This window comes from Carcharhinus amblyrhynchos, unplaced genomic scaffold (assembly GCF_965287045.1).
Source record: "Carcharhinus amblyrhynchos unplaced genomic scaffold, sCarAmb.v2.hapA chromosome_1397, whole genome shotgun sequence".
NCBI lineage: Eukaryota > Metazoa > Chordata > Chondrichthyes > Carcharhiniformes > Carcharhinidae > Carcharhinus > Carcharhinus amblyrhynchos.
Window position 1 is genome coordinate 1 of NW_027651137.1, and position 15,000 is coordinate 15,000.

General features: G+C 56.8%; 1 protein-coding gene and 1 long non-coding RNA gene across 3 annotated transcripts; both read left to right on the forward strand.

Moving 5' to 3' along the window:
* Positions 1-1,670, forward strand: LOC145340763 (uncharacterized). Its single transcript, XR_013886287.1, has 2 exons — positions 1-70; positions 1,489-1,670. It is a non-coding gene; the product is annotated as an uncharacterized LOC145340763 (long non-coding RNA).
* A 4,713-nt stretch (positions 1,671-6,383) lies between these two features.
* On the forward strand, positions 6,384-14,262 carry LOC145340762 (serine/threonine-protein phosphatase 4 catalytic subunit). 2 transcript variants are annotated; one of them, XM_080185223.1, is made up of 9 exons: positions 6,384-6,525; positions 9,049-9,161; positions 9,282-9,333; positions 9,473-9,523; positions 9,799-9,900; positions 10,575-10,748; positions 11,003-11,129; positions 12,489-12,678; positions 13,764-14,262. In XM_080185223.1, exons 2-9 carry the CDS (start codon positions 9,064-9,066, stop codon positions 13,891-13,893), a joined length of 924 nt encoding a protein of 307 aa, XP_080041349.1. In that variant the 5' UTR covers positions 6,384-6,525; positions 9,049-9,063; the 3' UTR covers positions 13,894-14,262. The 2 variants fall into 2 exon arrangements, with proteins under 2 accessions (XP_080041349.1, XP_080041348.1); XM_080185222.1 differs by having other exon boundaries at positions 6,384-6,510; positions 13,764-14,260.
* The last annotated feature ends 738 nt before the right edge of the window (positions 14,263-15,000 follow it).

Consider the following 15,000-nt stretch of genomic DNA (forward strand, 5'->3'; position numbering starts at 1 on the left):
TCTCAAAGCCTGGTCTGGGAAGAAGGATAACACCCCAGCAGCAGAGGCAGAGTTCATCAAGCGAGCCCAGGTCAGTCCATTCCGCCTGCTCAATACTATCCCCCACTAATCCCCGGGGTTTCAGCTCCAGCCCAACCCAATCGGGCAGAGAGGAGGAGGGCAAATGGCCTTCATCTGCATTGTAGGGGTTCTGTCATTCACGCTCTCTCTCTCCCTCCTCCCTCTGTCTCTCTCTCCCTCCTCCCTCTGTCTCTCTCTCTCCCTCCTCCCTCTGTCTCTCTCTCTCCCTCCTCCCTCTGTCTCTCTCTCTCCCTCCTCCCTCTGTCTCTCTCTCCCTCCTCCCTCTGTCTCTCTCTCTCCCTCCTCCCTCTGTCTCTCTCTTCCCTCCTCCCTGTCTCTCTCTCTCCCTCCTCCCTCTGTCTCTCTCCCTCCCTCCTCCCTCTGTCTCTCTCCTCCCCTCCTCCCTCTGTCTCTCTCTCTCCCTCCTCCCTCTGTCTCTCTCTCTCTCCTCCTCCCTCTGTCTCTCTCTCCCTCCTCCCTCTGTCTCTCTCTCCCTCCTCCCTCTGTCTCTCTCTCCCTCCTCCCTCTGTCTCTCTCTCCCTCCTCCCTCTGTCTCTCTCTCTCCCTCCTCCCTCTGTCTCTCTCTCTCCCTCCTTCCTCCCTCTCTCTCCCTCCTCTCTCCCTCTGTCTCTCTCTCTCCCTCCTCCCTCTGTCTCTCTCTCTCCCTCCTCCCTCTGTCTCTCTCTCTCCCTCCTCCCTCTGTCTCTCTCTCCCTCCTCCCTCTGTCTCTCTCTCTCCCTCCTCCCTCTGTCTCTCTCTCTCCCTCCTCCCTCTGTCTCTCTCTCTCCCTCCTCCCTCTGTCTCTCTCTCTCCCTCCTCCCTCTGTCTCTCTCTCTCCCTCCTCCCTCTGTCTCTCTCCCTCCTCTTCTCTCTCTCTCCCTCCTCCCTCTGTCTCTCTCTCTCCCTCCTCCCTCTGTCTCTCTCTCTCCCTCCTCCCTCTGTCTCTCTCTCCCTCCTCCCTCTGTCTCTCTCTCCCTCCTCCCTCTGTCTCTCTCTCCCTCCTCCCTCCCTCCTCTCTCTCCCTCTCCCCCACTCACTCTCCCTCTCTCCCCCCAATCTCTCTCTCCCTCCTCCCTCTGTCTCTCTCTCTCCCTCCTCCCTCTGTCTCTCTCTCCCTCCTCCCTCTGTCTCTCTCTCCCTCCTCCCTCTGTCTCTCTCTCTCCCTCCCTCTCCCCCACTCACTCTCCCTCTCTCCCCCCAATCTCTCTCTCCCTCTCCCCTCTTTCTCCCTGTTCCAGGCAGGGTGGGGGTGATGCTGGCCATGGCAAAGGGACCTGTGACGTCTCTCTGAGTTAACCCCCCCCCCGCTTCTCTCTATTCTGGGGGTGATGTTAGCCGTGCTGGGGGGGTGGTGGTTGGTAAAGGGGCCTGTGGCGTCTCTCTGAGTTAACCCCCCCCTCTCTCTCTCTCTCTCTCCCCCCTCCTCAGGCTAACGGAAAGGCCGCAGTTGGGAAGTACGTGTCCAGCGGACATGCTGGGGCTGCAGCTGGACAATCTCTCTTCGTCGCCGGCCACGCTTACTAAAGATGGACGCGTCGGAGAGTCCGCCCGCTCCAAGATCGAGTCCTACTCGCAGACTACCCCTCCCCTCCCCTCGTCATACGCACACACGCATCCAAACTGTGCCCCCCCCCCCGTGTCGACACTACACTCCAACTCTCCCCCCACGTCTCCTCCAGTCGACACTCCCGCAATCTCGTTTCCCCCCCCCCCAAGCACGGTGGGGTCAATGCTGTGGTGGATGTATCTGAATTGTTGCGGGGGGGGGTGGGGGTGGTGAGTGAATTCATTTCCCCCTCCCTCCCTCCCCAACAACGTGTTGTTACCCAGATGTGGCCAGTTTCGCTGAAGAAACCTACAAGTGATGTGTACCCCTGTGTCCCGCTCCTCGTCGCCAGTGTATCGGTGTTACCCCACAACCCCCCCCAACCTTCCTCTGTGTTCCCCCCCCCCCGTTTGATCTGTGATGGCTCGCTCTCTCCCTCCCCCCCCGTTTGATCTGTGATGGCTCTCTCTCTCCCTCCCCCCCCCCCCCCCCCCGTTTGATCTGTGATGGCTCTCTCTCTCTCCCTCCCCCCCCCCCGCCACCGTGGCTGCCCCCACCCCTCACCCTGGTCGACGCGAGTTGCGTGTTCTGTCACTCACTGTAGATGGTGCAGCACTAAATAAACCAGAATATATTTAACCCTCCGTGTGTGTGTGTCTGCAATTCTCTCTAACTCTCCACTCAGCGACCATCCCACCCTCCACACCCCCCCCGTCAAACGCTCTCGACTAGACCTCCCCTCCCCCCAGCGCTCGATACGGCTGAGTGCGAGGAGTCAGGGGTTCGAGGGAGAGAAAAGCGACAGAGTAAAGGGGAAAGAGAGGGTGAGAACGAGATAACGCGACATGGGGGCAGCGGGGAAGTGATAAATGTGTGTACGCCAGATATAACCAAACTTTCCCCAATACACAGTGCGGCGCTCCCTCGGCACCGACCCTCCCGCAGCGCGGCGCTCCCTCAGCACTGACCCTCCCCACAGTGCGGGACTCCCTCGGCACCGACCCTCCCACAGTGCGGGACTCCCTCTGCACTGACCCTCCCCACAGTGCGGGACTCCCTCTGCACCGACCCTCCCACAGTGCGGGACTCCCTCGGCACCGACCCTCCCCACAGTGCGGCGCTCCCTCAGCACTGACCCTCCCACAGTGCGGCGCTCCCTCAGCACCGACCCTCCCCACAGTGCGGCGCTCCCTCAGCACCGACCCTCCCCACAGGGCGGCGCTCCTTCAGCACCGACCCTCCCCACAGTGCGGCGCTCCCTCAGCACTGACCCTCCCACAGTGCGGCGCTCCCTCAGCACCGACCCTCCCGCAGTGCGGCGCTCCCTCGGCACCGACCCTCCCCACAGTGCGGCGCTCCCTCAGCACCGACCCTCTCACAGTGCGGTGCTCCCTCGGCACCGACCCTCTCACAGTGCGGCGCTCCCTCAGCACCGACCCTCCCACAGTGCGGGACTCCCTCAGCACCGACCCTCCCACAGTGCGGCGCTCCCTCGGCACCAACCCTCCCCACAGTGCGGCGCTCCCTCAGCACCGACCCTCCCCACAGTGCGGCGCTCCCTCAGCACCGACCCTCCCCACAGTGCGGCACTCCCTCAGCACCGACCCTGCCACAGTCAGCTTTCCCAAGTGGAGATAACCTAGATACTTGTTGTTATTTAACCTACTGACAGCTTAATCATATCTGATTGCAGACGGAAGCCATTCAGCCCACCCTCTTCCCTACTAGCTTTCCTTTCTGCCCCTTTAGACCTGGCAATGTTGCCACCTCAATGGTTACCTGTCCCCCTACATCAGTGACAGGGAAATTATTGGAGTGGATTCTTTGAGACAGGATTTATTCCCAATTGGAAATAAGTGGACGTATTAGTGAGAGGCAACATGGTTTTGTGAAGGGGAGGTCGTGTCTCACGAACTTGATCGAGTTTTTCGAGGAAGTGATGAAGATGATCGATGAGGGTAGGGCAGTGGATGTTGTCTACATGGACTTCAGTAAGGCCTTTGACAAGGTCCCTCATGGCAGATTGGTGCAGAAGGTAAAGTGGCAGCACGGCGGCACAGCGGGTTAGCACTGCTGTCTCACAGCGCCAGGGACCCGGATTCGACTCCCGGCTCAGGTCACTGTCTGTGTGGAGTTTGCACATTCTCCTCGTGTCTGCGTGGGTTTCCTCCAAGCGCTCCAGTTTCCTCCCACAGTCCAAATCTGTGCGCGTTCAGTGGATTGGCCATCCAAAATTGCCACTTAGTGTCCAAAGATGTGTCGGTTAGGGGGATGGCCATGCTAAATTGCCCCTTAGGTGTCCAAAGATGTGTAGGTTAGGGAGGATTGGCCATGCTAAATTGTCCCTTAGTGTCCAAAGATGTGCAGGTTCGGTGGATTGGCCGTGCTAAATTGTCTCTTAGTGTCCAAAGATGTGTAGGTTAGGGTGGATTGGCTGTGCTAAATTGTCCCTTAGTGTCCAAAGATTTGGAGGTTAGGGTGGATTGGCCATGCTAAATTGTCCCTTAGTGTCCAAAGATTTGGAGGTTAGGGTGGATTGGCCATGCTAAATTGTCCCTTAGTGTCCAAAGATGTGTAGGTTAGGGTGGATTGGCTGTGCTAAATTGTCCCTTAGTGTCCAAAGATTTGGAGGTTAGGGTGGATTGGCCATGCTAAATTGTCCCCTTAGTGTCCAAAGATTTGGAGGTTAGGGTGGATTGGCTGTGCTAAATTGTCCCTTAGTGTCCAAAGATGTGTAGGTTAGGGTGGATTGGCCATGCTAAATTGTCCCTTAGTGTCCAAAGATGTGTAGGTTAGGGTGGATTGGCTGTGCTAGATTGTCCCTTAGTGTCCAAAGATGTGTAGGTTAGGGTGGATTGGCTGTGCTAGATTGTCCCTTAGTGTCCAAAGATGTGTAGGTTAGGGTGGATTGGCCATGCTAAATTGTCCCTTAGTGTCCAAAGATTTGGAGGTTAGGGTGGATTGGCCATGCTAAATTGTCCCTTAGTGTCCAAAGATGTGTAGGTTAGGGTGGATTGGCTGTGCTAAATTGTCCCTTAGTGTCCAAAGATTTGGAGGTTAGGGTGGATTGGCCGTGCTAAATTGTCCCTTAGTGTCCAAAGATGGATTTGGGGAGAATTAGCAGGGTACATATGTGGGTTTACAGGAATAGGGTGCACGTGGGGTGCTCTGTTGACGATGCCCCAATGGGCCGAATGGCTCCCTTCTGCACTGCAGGGAATCTATCATTCTTGCAACTCTCAAATCCCAGGAAGCCCAAGTGTCAAGGAAGAGAAGTTTGAGGACAAGACAGGAGTTAAAGAGAGCGTATTAAATCGCAAAGGCAGTGTCAGTAATCCTAACACCAGACAGATCAGGCAAAAGCAAGACAGAGAGCAAGGGAAGCCCAGATTAAACTGCATTTATTTCAATGCAAGAGGCCTGATGGGCAAAGGCAGATGAACTCAGGGCACGGATGGGTACGTGGGACGGGGATATTATAACAATTACTGAAACATGGCTAAGGGAGAGACAGGACTGGCAACTCAATGTTCCAGGGTAGAGACGCTACAGGAAAGACAGAACAGGAGGTAAGGGAGGAGCAGGAGTTCCACTTTCGATTAGGGAAAACAGTTTTTTGATTTGATTTATTATTGTCACATGTATTGTTTCTTGCACGCTGTACAGACAAAGCATACCGTTCATAGAGTACAGAGGGGAGAAGGAAAAGGATTTGATTTATGACTGTCACGTGTATCGGGAGACAGTGAAAAGTATTGTTTCTTGCGCGCCATACAGACAAAGCATACCGTTCATAGAGAAGGAAAGGAGAGGGTGCAGAATGTAGTGTTACCGTCACAGCGAGGGTGTAGAGAAAGATCAGCTTAATATTTGATTTGATTTGATTTACTATTGCCATGTGTATGGGGATACAGTGAAAAGTATTGTTTCTTGCGCGCTGTACAGACAAAGCATACCGTTCATAGAGAAGGAAAGGAGAGGGTGCAGGATGTAGTGTTACAGTCACAGCGAGGGTGTAGAGAAAGATCAGCTTAATATTTGATTTGATTTGATTTATTATTGTCTCGTGTAACGGGAAACAGGGAAAAGTATTGCCTCTTGCGTGCTATACAAAGCATACCGTTCATAGAGTACAGAGGGGAGAAGGAAAATGATTAGATTTGTAAATACTGATGAGAAATATTCATTTAGGATCTCAGCCATCTCTTGTGGATCTGCATATAGATGATCAAGTGACAATAATAATTCAAATCAAATCCTTTTCCTTCTCCCCTCTGTACTCTATGAACGTCCTCACTCGCCAATCCTTTTGCCCCTGACAAAGATGGCGACCCCACAGCTGACACACACACAAAGATGGTGCTGTTCCCCCATGCCCCTATCAAAAATGGCGCCCCAACCCCTTCCTGGCCCGGAGGAAAAAAAGGACGCCCCCTTTGTCCCCGAAGGAAAATGTCGGTCCGCTCTGGTGCCCCGAACAAACATGGCGCCGACAAGGTTATTTCCGTCCTTTGTCCATGGTCGCCCCCACAAATATGACGGGGGTCGCCCCTCACAAATATGGCGGCAACCCACCCGCTCCCCCCCAAATCAAGTGGCACGCTCCACGTCATCCAACCAGATCGTAAGGGACGCTTCCCCTCCTTTACAGGGCGAGGCCGCGCGCATGCGCCCCCTTCCCCATCCCGGAGTGAAGGAAATGGACAACACGGCGCATGCGCCTCGCTCAGCCCACCCCCCGGCGCATGCGCCTCGCTCACCCCTTCCTCCTCCTCCGTCGACGCCGCCGCCATCTTGGATCGAGTGCCCGGCCGAGCCGCGGCTGAGCCGCGCCGTTTGTTCAACTGGACGCGGTGAGCCGGCGCCGCTGGAACACGAGAGCAGGGGGAGAGAAAAGACACCAGGTAATCAGCGGAGATGTAAGTGGGAGAAGAAGAGGTGGGGGGATCGGCGCCTTCGGGCGGCCGGAGAGGCGGCGCTAAGGAAGAGGGAGGAGGAGGAGGAGAGGGGGGTGGGCAGGGGTGGCTCGGCTGTGCCGGCTCGAGCGTACTGCGCAGCGGCGGGGGATTCGGGATCGCTCGGCTTTTGCCGGCAGTGGTGTGTGCGCAGGCGCAAGGGACTCGGGGATCGCTCGGCTTTTGCCGGCACTGGGGTCTGCGCAGGCGCGGGGGAAGCGGATTCGCTCTGCTTTTGCCGACAGGGAACTCTGCGCAGGCGCATGGACGTCGATGGCTCGGCCTTCGGTGGCACGGGAGTCTGCGCAGGCGCGTGGACGTCGATGGCTCGGCCTTCGGTGGCACGGGAGTCTGCGCAGGCGCGGGGTACTCGGGATCGCTCGGTAATCTACGGCAAAAGGAACCAGGAACCATGTACCATGGCCAATCCCCCCTAACCTACACATCTTTGGACACTAAGGGACAATTTAGCACGGCCAATCCACCCTAACCTACACATCTTTGGACACTAAGGGACAATTTAGCATGGCCAATCCCCCCTAACCTACACATCTTTGGACACTAAGGGACAATTTAGCATGGCCAATCCCCCCTAACCTACACATCTTTGGACACTAAGGGACAGTTTAGCACGGCCAATCCACCCTAACCTACACATCTTTGGACGCTAAGGGACAATTTAGCTTGGCCAATCCCCCTAACCTACACATCTTTGGACACTAAGGGGCAATTTAGCATGGCCAATCCACCCCCGATCTTTTGGGTCGGTCTTTTGGGTCAAACCAAGTAAACAAACTTAAATTACGTTCGGACAAAGAAAAAGGAGGCAGCTCCCCAAAAGGAGGGGGAACGGCCCGAACAGAAACAAAAGGTACAAAGGAAAGTTAAGACACATCAAATCAAAATGTGATTATCGGGGTCTATAAGGCACCTCAGCCCCTGCGGTGCCCAACGGGCACGGAAGGCCTCGACAGTGCCCGCGGACACCCCATGCTCCCTCTCCAGGGACACCTGGCCGCGAACATAGCTGCGGTAGAGGGGCAGGCAGTCGGGACGGACGGCCCTGTCGATCTGCCGGCCAATGCCCCCTAACCTACACATCTTTGGACACTAAGGGACAATTTAGCATGGCCAATCCAGCCTAACCTACACATCTTTGGACACTAAGGGACAATTTAGCACGGCCAATCCACCCTAACCTACACATCTTTGGACACTAAGGGACAATTTAGCTTGGCCAATCCACCGTAACCTACACATCTTTGGACACTAAGGGACAATTTAGCATGGCCAATCCACCCTAACCTACATATCTTTGGACACTAAGGGACAATTTAGCATGGCCAATCCACCCTAACCTACACATCTTTGGACACTAAGGGGACAATTTAGCACAGCCAATCCACCCTAACCTACACATCTTTGGACACTAATAGACAATTTAGTATGGCCAATCTGCCTAACCTTTCATTTGATTTATCATTGTCATGTGTATGGGGATACAGTGAAAAGTATTGTTTCTTGTGCGCTGTACAGACAAAGCATACCGTTCATAGAGAAGGAAAGGAGATGGTGCAGAATATAATGTCACAGTCACAGTGAGGGTGTAGAGAAAGATCAACTTAATGCGAGGTAGGTCCATTGTGGACTGTGGGGCAGTACGGTGGCACAGTGGGTTAGCATTGCTGCCTCACAGTGCCAGGTACCTGTGTTCGATTCCCGGCTCGGGTCACTGTCTGTGTGGAACCTGCACATTCTCCCCGTGTCTGGATGGGTTTCCTCCAGATGCTCCGGTTTCCTCCCACAGTCCAGAAGATGTGCTGGTTAGGGTGGATTGGCCGTGCGAAATTGCCCATTAGTGTCAGTGGGATTAGCAGGGGAAATATGAGGGGTTGCGGGGCTAGGGCCTGGGTGGGATTCTGGTCAATGCAGACTCGATGGCCTGAATAGCCTCGTTCTGCAGTTTAGGGATTTTGTGATTCAAAAGTCTGACAGCAGCAGGGAAGAAGCTGTTCTTGAGTCAGTCGGTACGGGACCTCAGACTTTTGTACCTTTTTCCCCGACGGAAGAAGGTGGAAGAGAGAATGTCTGGGGTGCTTTGGGGGGGGGGGTCCTTAATTATCCCGGCTGCTTTTCCCCGAGGCAGCAGGAAGTGTAGACAGAGTCAATGGATGGGAGGCTGGTTTGTGTGATGGGATTGGGGCTACATTCACAACCCTTTTGTAGTTCCTTGCGGTCTTGGGCAGAGCGGGAGCCCAGACCGAGCTGTGATACAACCCAGAAAGAATGCTTTCTATGGGGCTTCGGTAAAAGTTAGTGAGAGTCGTAGCGGACGTGCCAAATTTCCTTAGTCTTCTGGGAAAGTAGAGGCGTTGGTGGGGCTTTCTTAACTATAGTGTCTTAACCATCTCTTTGTCTCTCTCTCTCTCTCTCTGTCTCTCTTTCTGTCTCACTCTCTCTCTCTGTCTCACTCTCTCTGTCTCTCAGATTGCTGCCTGCACCATGACGGAGGTGAGTGATCTGGATCGCCAGATTGAACAGCTCAGACAGTGTGAGCTCATTAAGGAGAATGAAGTGAAGGCGCTGTGTGCCAAGGCCAGGTAGGTGCTGCCAGCGTGTCCTCCCCCTCCCACTGCCCCCTTCTCTCCCGCTGCGCGCGCTCCCCCCCACCACCCCCCCCTCGCTGGGCCGTGTTGAAGGTGTATTTTTGTGTGTTGCAGGGAGATTCTAGTGGAAGAAAGCAATGTTCAACAAGTTGATTCCCCAGTGACGGTGAGTGAATCCCAGAGAGCAGATACCCCCCCTCCTGGGGTGTGTGTGTGTGTTTGTGTGTGTGTGTGTGTGTGTGTGTGTGTGTGTGTGTGAGCGGTATCTATCTCACACTCTCTGACCTCTCTCTGTGTGTTGACAGGTTTGTGGGGATATTCACGGTCAGTTCTATGACCTGAAGGAGTTGTTCAGGGTGAGTGAATTTTACCTCTCGCTGTCTCAGTCCCTCTGAATCACTCGCATCCCCTTCCCTCTAACTCTCCTGCTCTGCCTCCCCCCTCCCGCAGTCCCCCTCCCCCTCACTCACTCTTTCTCCCTCTCTCCACCCACCTCTCCCCCCCTCTCTAACTCTCCCCCCTTCTCGTGGGCACTAACTCTCCTCCTCGGGGTTACCGGTCCCCAGCATTAGTTGGTGCCTGTGGTACAGTTGTTGACACGTCTCTCTCTCTCTCTCTCTCCCTCCCTGAGGTCGGTGGTGATGTTCCTGAGACAAATTACTTGTTCATGGGAGACTTCGTAGATCGAGGTTTCTACAGTGTCGAGACATTCCTGCTACTGCTCGCTCTGAAGGTGAGGCTGTCCCTTATTGAACCGCCAACCCGTGCTGTACCTGTCCTGGGAGTGTTTGATGGGGGGACAGTGTAGAGGGAGCTTTACTCTGTATCTAACCCCGTGCTGTACCTGTCCTGGGAGTGTTTGATGGGGGGACAGTGTAGAGGGAGCTTTACTCTGTATCTAACCCCGTGCTGTACCTGTCCTGGGAGTGTTTGATGGGGGGACAGTGTAGAGGGAGCTTTACTCTGTATCTAATCCCGTGCTGTACCTGTCCTGGGAGTGTTTGATGGGGGGGACAGTGTAGAGGGAGCTTTACTCTGTATCTAACCCCGTGCTGTACCTGTCCTGGGAGTGTTTGATGGGGGGACAGTGTAGAGGGAGCTTTACTCTGTATCTAACCCCTTGCTGTCCCTGTCCTGGGAGTGTTTGATGGGGGGACAGTGTAGAGGGAGCTTTACTCTGTATCTAATCCCGTGCTGTACCTGTCCTGGGAGTGTTTGATGGGGGGACAGTGTAGAGGGAGCTTTACTCTGTATCTAACCCCGTGCTGTCCCTGTCCTGGGAGTGTTTGATGGGGGGGACAGTGTAGAGGGTGGTGGGGAGGGTTTGGTTGGTTCAGGGAGGGTGCTGTGCGGCTCTCCCCTGGTGACTCTCTCAGTCTGTGCTCCCCCTCTCTCCCCCCACTGTAGGTACGTTACCCTGACAGAATCACACTGATCCGGGGTAACCACGAGAGCAGACAGATTACCCAGGTGTACGGATTTTATGATGAATGTCTGCGGAAGTACGGCTCAGTGACTGTGTGGCGGTACTGTACCGAGATCTTCGACTACCTCAGTCTGTCAGCCATCATCGACGGCAAGGTAACAGGGGGAAGGGAGGGTCTGTGTGTGTGTGTGAGACGCAAGGGGAGAGAGAGGGGGGATCTGGGTGTGTGTGTGACGCAGAGAGAGTGAGAGTGCGAGAGATGCACGGGATGGGGGGAGGAGTGAGTGCAAGGGACACGGGGAGGGTACAGGACATGGAGAATATTATTGATTTGCTGCGAGCGTTTGTTGTATGTACTTCCTGCTGTGATTTCACGGTGATGATATCTCTCTCTCTCTCTCTCTCTCAGATATTCTGTGTCCATGGTGGCCTATCTCCGTCCATTCAGACCCTGGACCAGATTCGGACGATAGATCGGAAACAGGAAGTGCCTCATGATGGTCCAATGTGTGACCTGCTGTGGTCGGATCCTGAAGGTAATTCACGGAGAGAGGATCCTCTGGGAGCGGCCTGGAACGTCCCGGTTCCCCCGTGTTTGCACCCTCTCCGGGGACGGGGGCTATGGGACCCCTCTCCCTCCCCCACGGACACCACCTCCCCCCAGTGGGATTACAGGTTCCCTCAGGCTCCCTCTCTCCTCAGGTTCTCCCTCGGGGCTCCGTCTCCCCTCAGGTTCTCCCTCGGGGCTCCGCCTCCCCTCAGGTTCTCCCTCGGGGCTCCGCCTCCCCTCAGGTTCTGCCTCGGGGCTCCCTCTCCCCTCAGGTTCTCCCTCGGGGCTCCCTCTCCCCTCAGGTTCTCCCTCGGGGCTCCCTCTCCCCTCAGGTTCTCCCTCGGGGCTCCGTCTCCCCTCAGGTTCTCCCTCGGGGCTCCCTCTCCCCTCAGGTTCTCCCTCGGGGCTCCCTCTCCCCTCAGGTTCTGCCTCGGGGCTCCGCCTCCCCTCAGGTTCTGCCTCGGGGCTCCGCCTCCCCTCAGGTTCTGCCTCGGGGCTCCGCCTCCCCTCAGGTTCTCCCTCGGGGCTCCGCCTCCCCTCAGGTTCTCCCTCGGGGCTCCGCCTCCCCTCAGGTTCTCCCTCGGGGCTCCGCCTCCCCTCAGGTTCTCCCTCGGGGCTCCGCCTCCCCTCAGGTTCTCCCTCGGGGCTCCGCCTCCCCTCAGGTTCTCCCTCGGGGCTCCGCCTCCCCTCAGGTTCTCCCTCGGGGCTCCGCCTCCCCTCAGGTTCTCCCTCGGGGCTCCCTCTCCCCTCAGGTTCTCCCTCGGGGCTCCGTCTCCCCTCAGGTTCTCCCTCGGGGCTCCCTCTCCCCTCAGGTTCTCCCTCGGGGCTCCGTCTCCCCTCAGGTTCTCCCTCGGGGCTCCGTCTCCCCTCAGGTTCTCCCTCGGGGCTCCGTCTCCCCTCAGGTTCTGCCTCGGGGCTCCGTCTCCCCTCAGGTTCTGCCTCGGGGCTCCGTCTCCCCTCAGGTTCTCCCTCGGGGCTCCGTCTCCCCTCAGGTTCTCCCTCGGGGCTCCGTCTCCCCTCAGGTTCTCCCTCGGGGCTCCGTCTCCCCTCAGGTTCTCCCTCGGGGCTCCGTCTCCCCTCAGGTTCTCCCTCGGGGCTCCGTCTCCCCTCAGGTTCTCCCTCGGGGCTCCGTCTCCCCTCAGGTTCTCCCTCGGGGCTCCGTCTCCCCTCAGGTTCTCCCTCGGGGCTCCCTCTCTCCTCAGGTTCTCCCTCGGGGCTCCGTCTCCCCTCAGGGCTCCCTCTCCCCTCAGGTTCTCCCTCGGGGCTCCGTCTCCCCTCAGGTTCTCCCTCGGGGCTCCCTCTCTGTGCCTCTCTGACCATGTGTACCCCTCTTGTTTCCCCGCAGACACTACAGGCTGGGGTGTCAGTCCCAGGGGGGCTGGTTATCTCTTTGGCAGCGATGTGGTCGCGCAGTTTAACGCAGCCAATGACATCGACATGATCTGCCGAGCTCACCAGCTGGTGATGGAAGGCTACAAATGGCATTTCAATGAAACCGTTCTCACCGTGTGGTCCGCACCTAACTACTGTTACAGGTAAGGCAGAGAGGGCAAGGGGCACCGTGTACAGTTCCGGTCCAGTTAGACCGCACTCGGAGCACCGTGTACAGTTTCCGGTCCGGTTAGACCACACTCGGAGCACCATGTACATATCCGGTCCGGTTAGACTGCACTCGGAGCACCGTGTACAGTTCCAGTCCGGTTAGACCACACTCGGAGCACTGTGTACAGTTCCGGTCCAGTTAGACCGCACTCGGAGCACCGTGTACAGTTCCGGTCCGGTTAGACCGCACTCGGAGCACCGTGTACAGTTCCGGTCCGGTTAGACCACACTCGGAGCACCGTGTACAGTTCCGGTCCGGTTAGAGCGCACTCGGAGCACCGTGTACAGTTCCGGTCCGGTTAGACCGCACTCGGAGCACCGTGTACAGTTTTGGTCCGGTTTTGACCACACTCGGAGCACCGTGTACAGTCCTGCTAAATTGTCCCTTAGTGTCCAAAGATGTGTAGGTTAGGGTAGATTGGCCATGCTAAATTGACCCTTAGTGTCCAAAGATGTGTAGGTTAGGGTGGATTGGCCGTGCTAAATTGTCCTTTAGTATCCCAAAGATGTGTAGGTTAGGAGGGATTGGCCGTGCTAAATTGTCCCTTAGTGTCCAAAGATGTGTAGGTTAGGGTGGATTGGCTGTGCTAAATTGTCCCTTAGTGTCCAAAGATGTGTAGGTTAGGGTGGATTGGCCGTGCTAAATTGTCCCTTAGTGTCCAAAGATGTGTAGGTTAGGGTGGATTGGCCGTGCTAAATTGTCCCTTAGTGTCCAAAGATGTGTAGGTTAGGGTGGATTGGCCGTGCTAAATTGTCCCTTAGTGTCCAAAGATGTGTAGGTTAGGGTGGATTGGCCGTGCTAAATTGTCCCTTAGTGTCCAAAGATGTGCAGGTTAGGGTGGATTGGCCATGGGAAATGTGTGGGGTTGTGGGGTGAGGGCCTGGGGAAAAAGCTCATTTGGAGAGTCTGTGTGATCTGATGGGCCAAATGGCCTCCTGCTTTGTAGGAATGCTATGGTTCTAACCGGCTGTCCTCTCTGTCTCTCTCTCTCTTCCCCCCCCCCCTCTGCCCCGGTAGGTGTGGGAATGTCGCTGCGATTTTGGAACTGGACGAACATCTCCAGAAAGAGTTCATCATTTTCGAGGCTGCCCCTCAGGAAACCCGCGGGATCCCCTCCAAGAAACCGGTGGCTGATTACTTCCTGTGAGCTGCGGAGCCCGGGAGCCTGATCCGGCTCCCCATCCCGTCTCCCTGTATCCCCAACACCACCCCCTCCGCCCGTTCCCCCGTCTCCCAACTCCCCCCAAACCACCAGGGGCCGAGGCTGGGAGCAGGTCCCAGAGCTGTCCCGAGAGAGAGAGAGGGAGAGGGGGAGGGAGAGTGACAGAGATACGGAGGGAGATGGAGGGAGAGTGACAGAGATAGGGAGGGAGATGGAGGGAGAGTGACAGAGATACGGAGGGAGATGGAGGGAGAGTGACAGAGATAGGGAGGGAGATGGAGGGAGAGTGACAGAGATACGGAGGGAGATGGAGGGAGAGTGACAGAGATGGAAAGGGAGATGGAGGGAGAGTGACAGGGAGGGAGGAGGAGAGGGGAGATGGAGGGAGAGTGACAGACAGGGAGGGAGGAGGAGAGGGAGATGGAGGGAGAGCGACAGGCAGGGAGGGAGGAGGAGAGGGAGATGGAGGGAGAGTGACAGGCAGGGAGGGAGGAGGAGAGGGAGATGGAGGGAGAGTGACAGAGATGGAAAGGGAGATGGAGGGAGAGTGACAGACAGACAGGGAGGAGGCGAGGGAGATGGAGGGAGAGTGACAGACAGGGAGGAGGAGAGGGAGATGGGGAAATGGATGGAGAGTGAGAGGGATGGAGAGAGAGGGTTGAAGAGAGGGGGAACGAGGAGGGGAGAGAGAGAGAGAGAGAGAAACACAGTGCTTCAAGTCTGAGCTCCTCACAACCCACCTCCGAGCTCTGACACCACTACCCGAGGCGGGGGGGTGGGGATGTGAGAGGACCCCTCCCCCTCCCCATTCCTCCCCCCCTCCCCTTCACGGATACTGACTCTCCAGGGGGATACGGGTCCCCTCCCACAGGCACCGACTTTCTCAGAGGGTACAGTTCCCGCCCCCACCCCCCCCAACTCTGCGGGCACCGACTCTCCCCGGAGGGTTCGAGTCCCCCTCCAAGGGCACTGACTGTCCCTGAAGGGGTATGGGTGGCCCCCCCCCCCGCCCCGTCCCCAACCCCCCCCCCCCACATGGGCACCAACTCCCATTCACAAGCGCCAGCTCTCCCCGGAGGGAAGGGGGTGGGG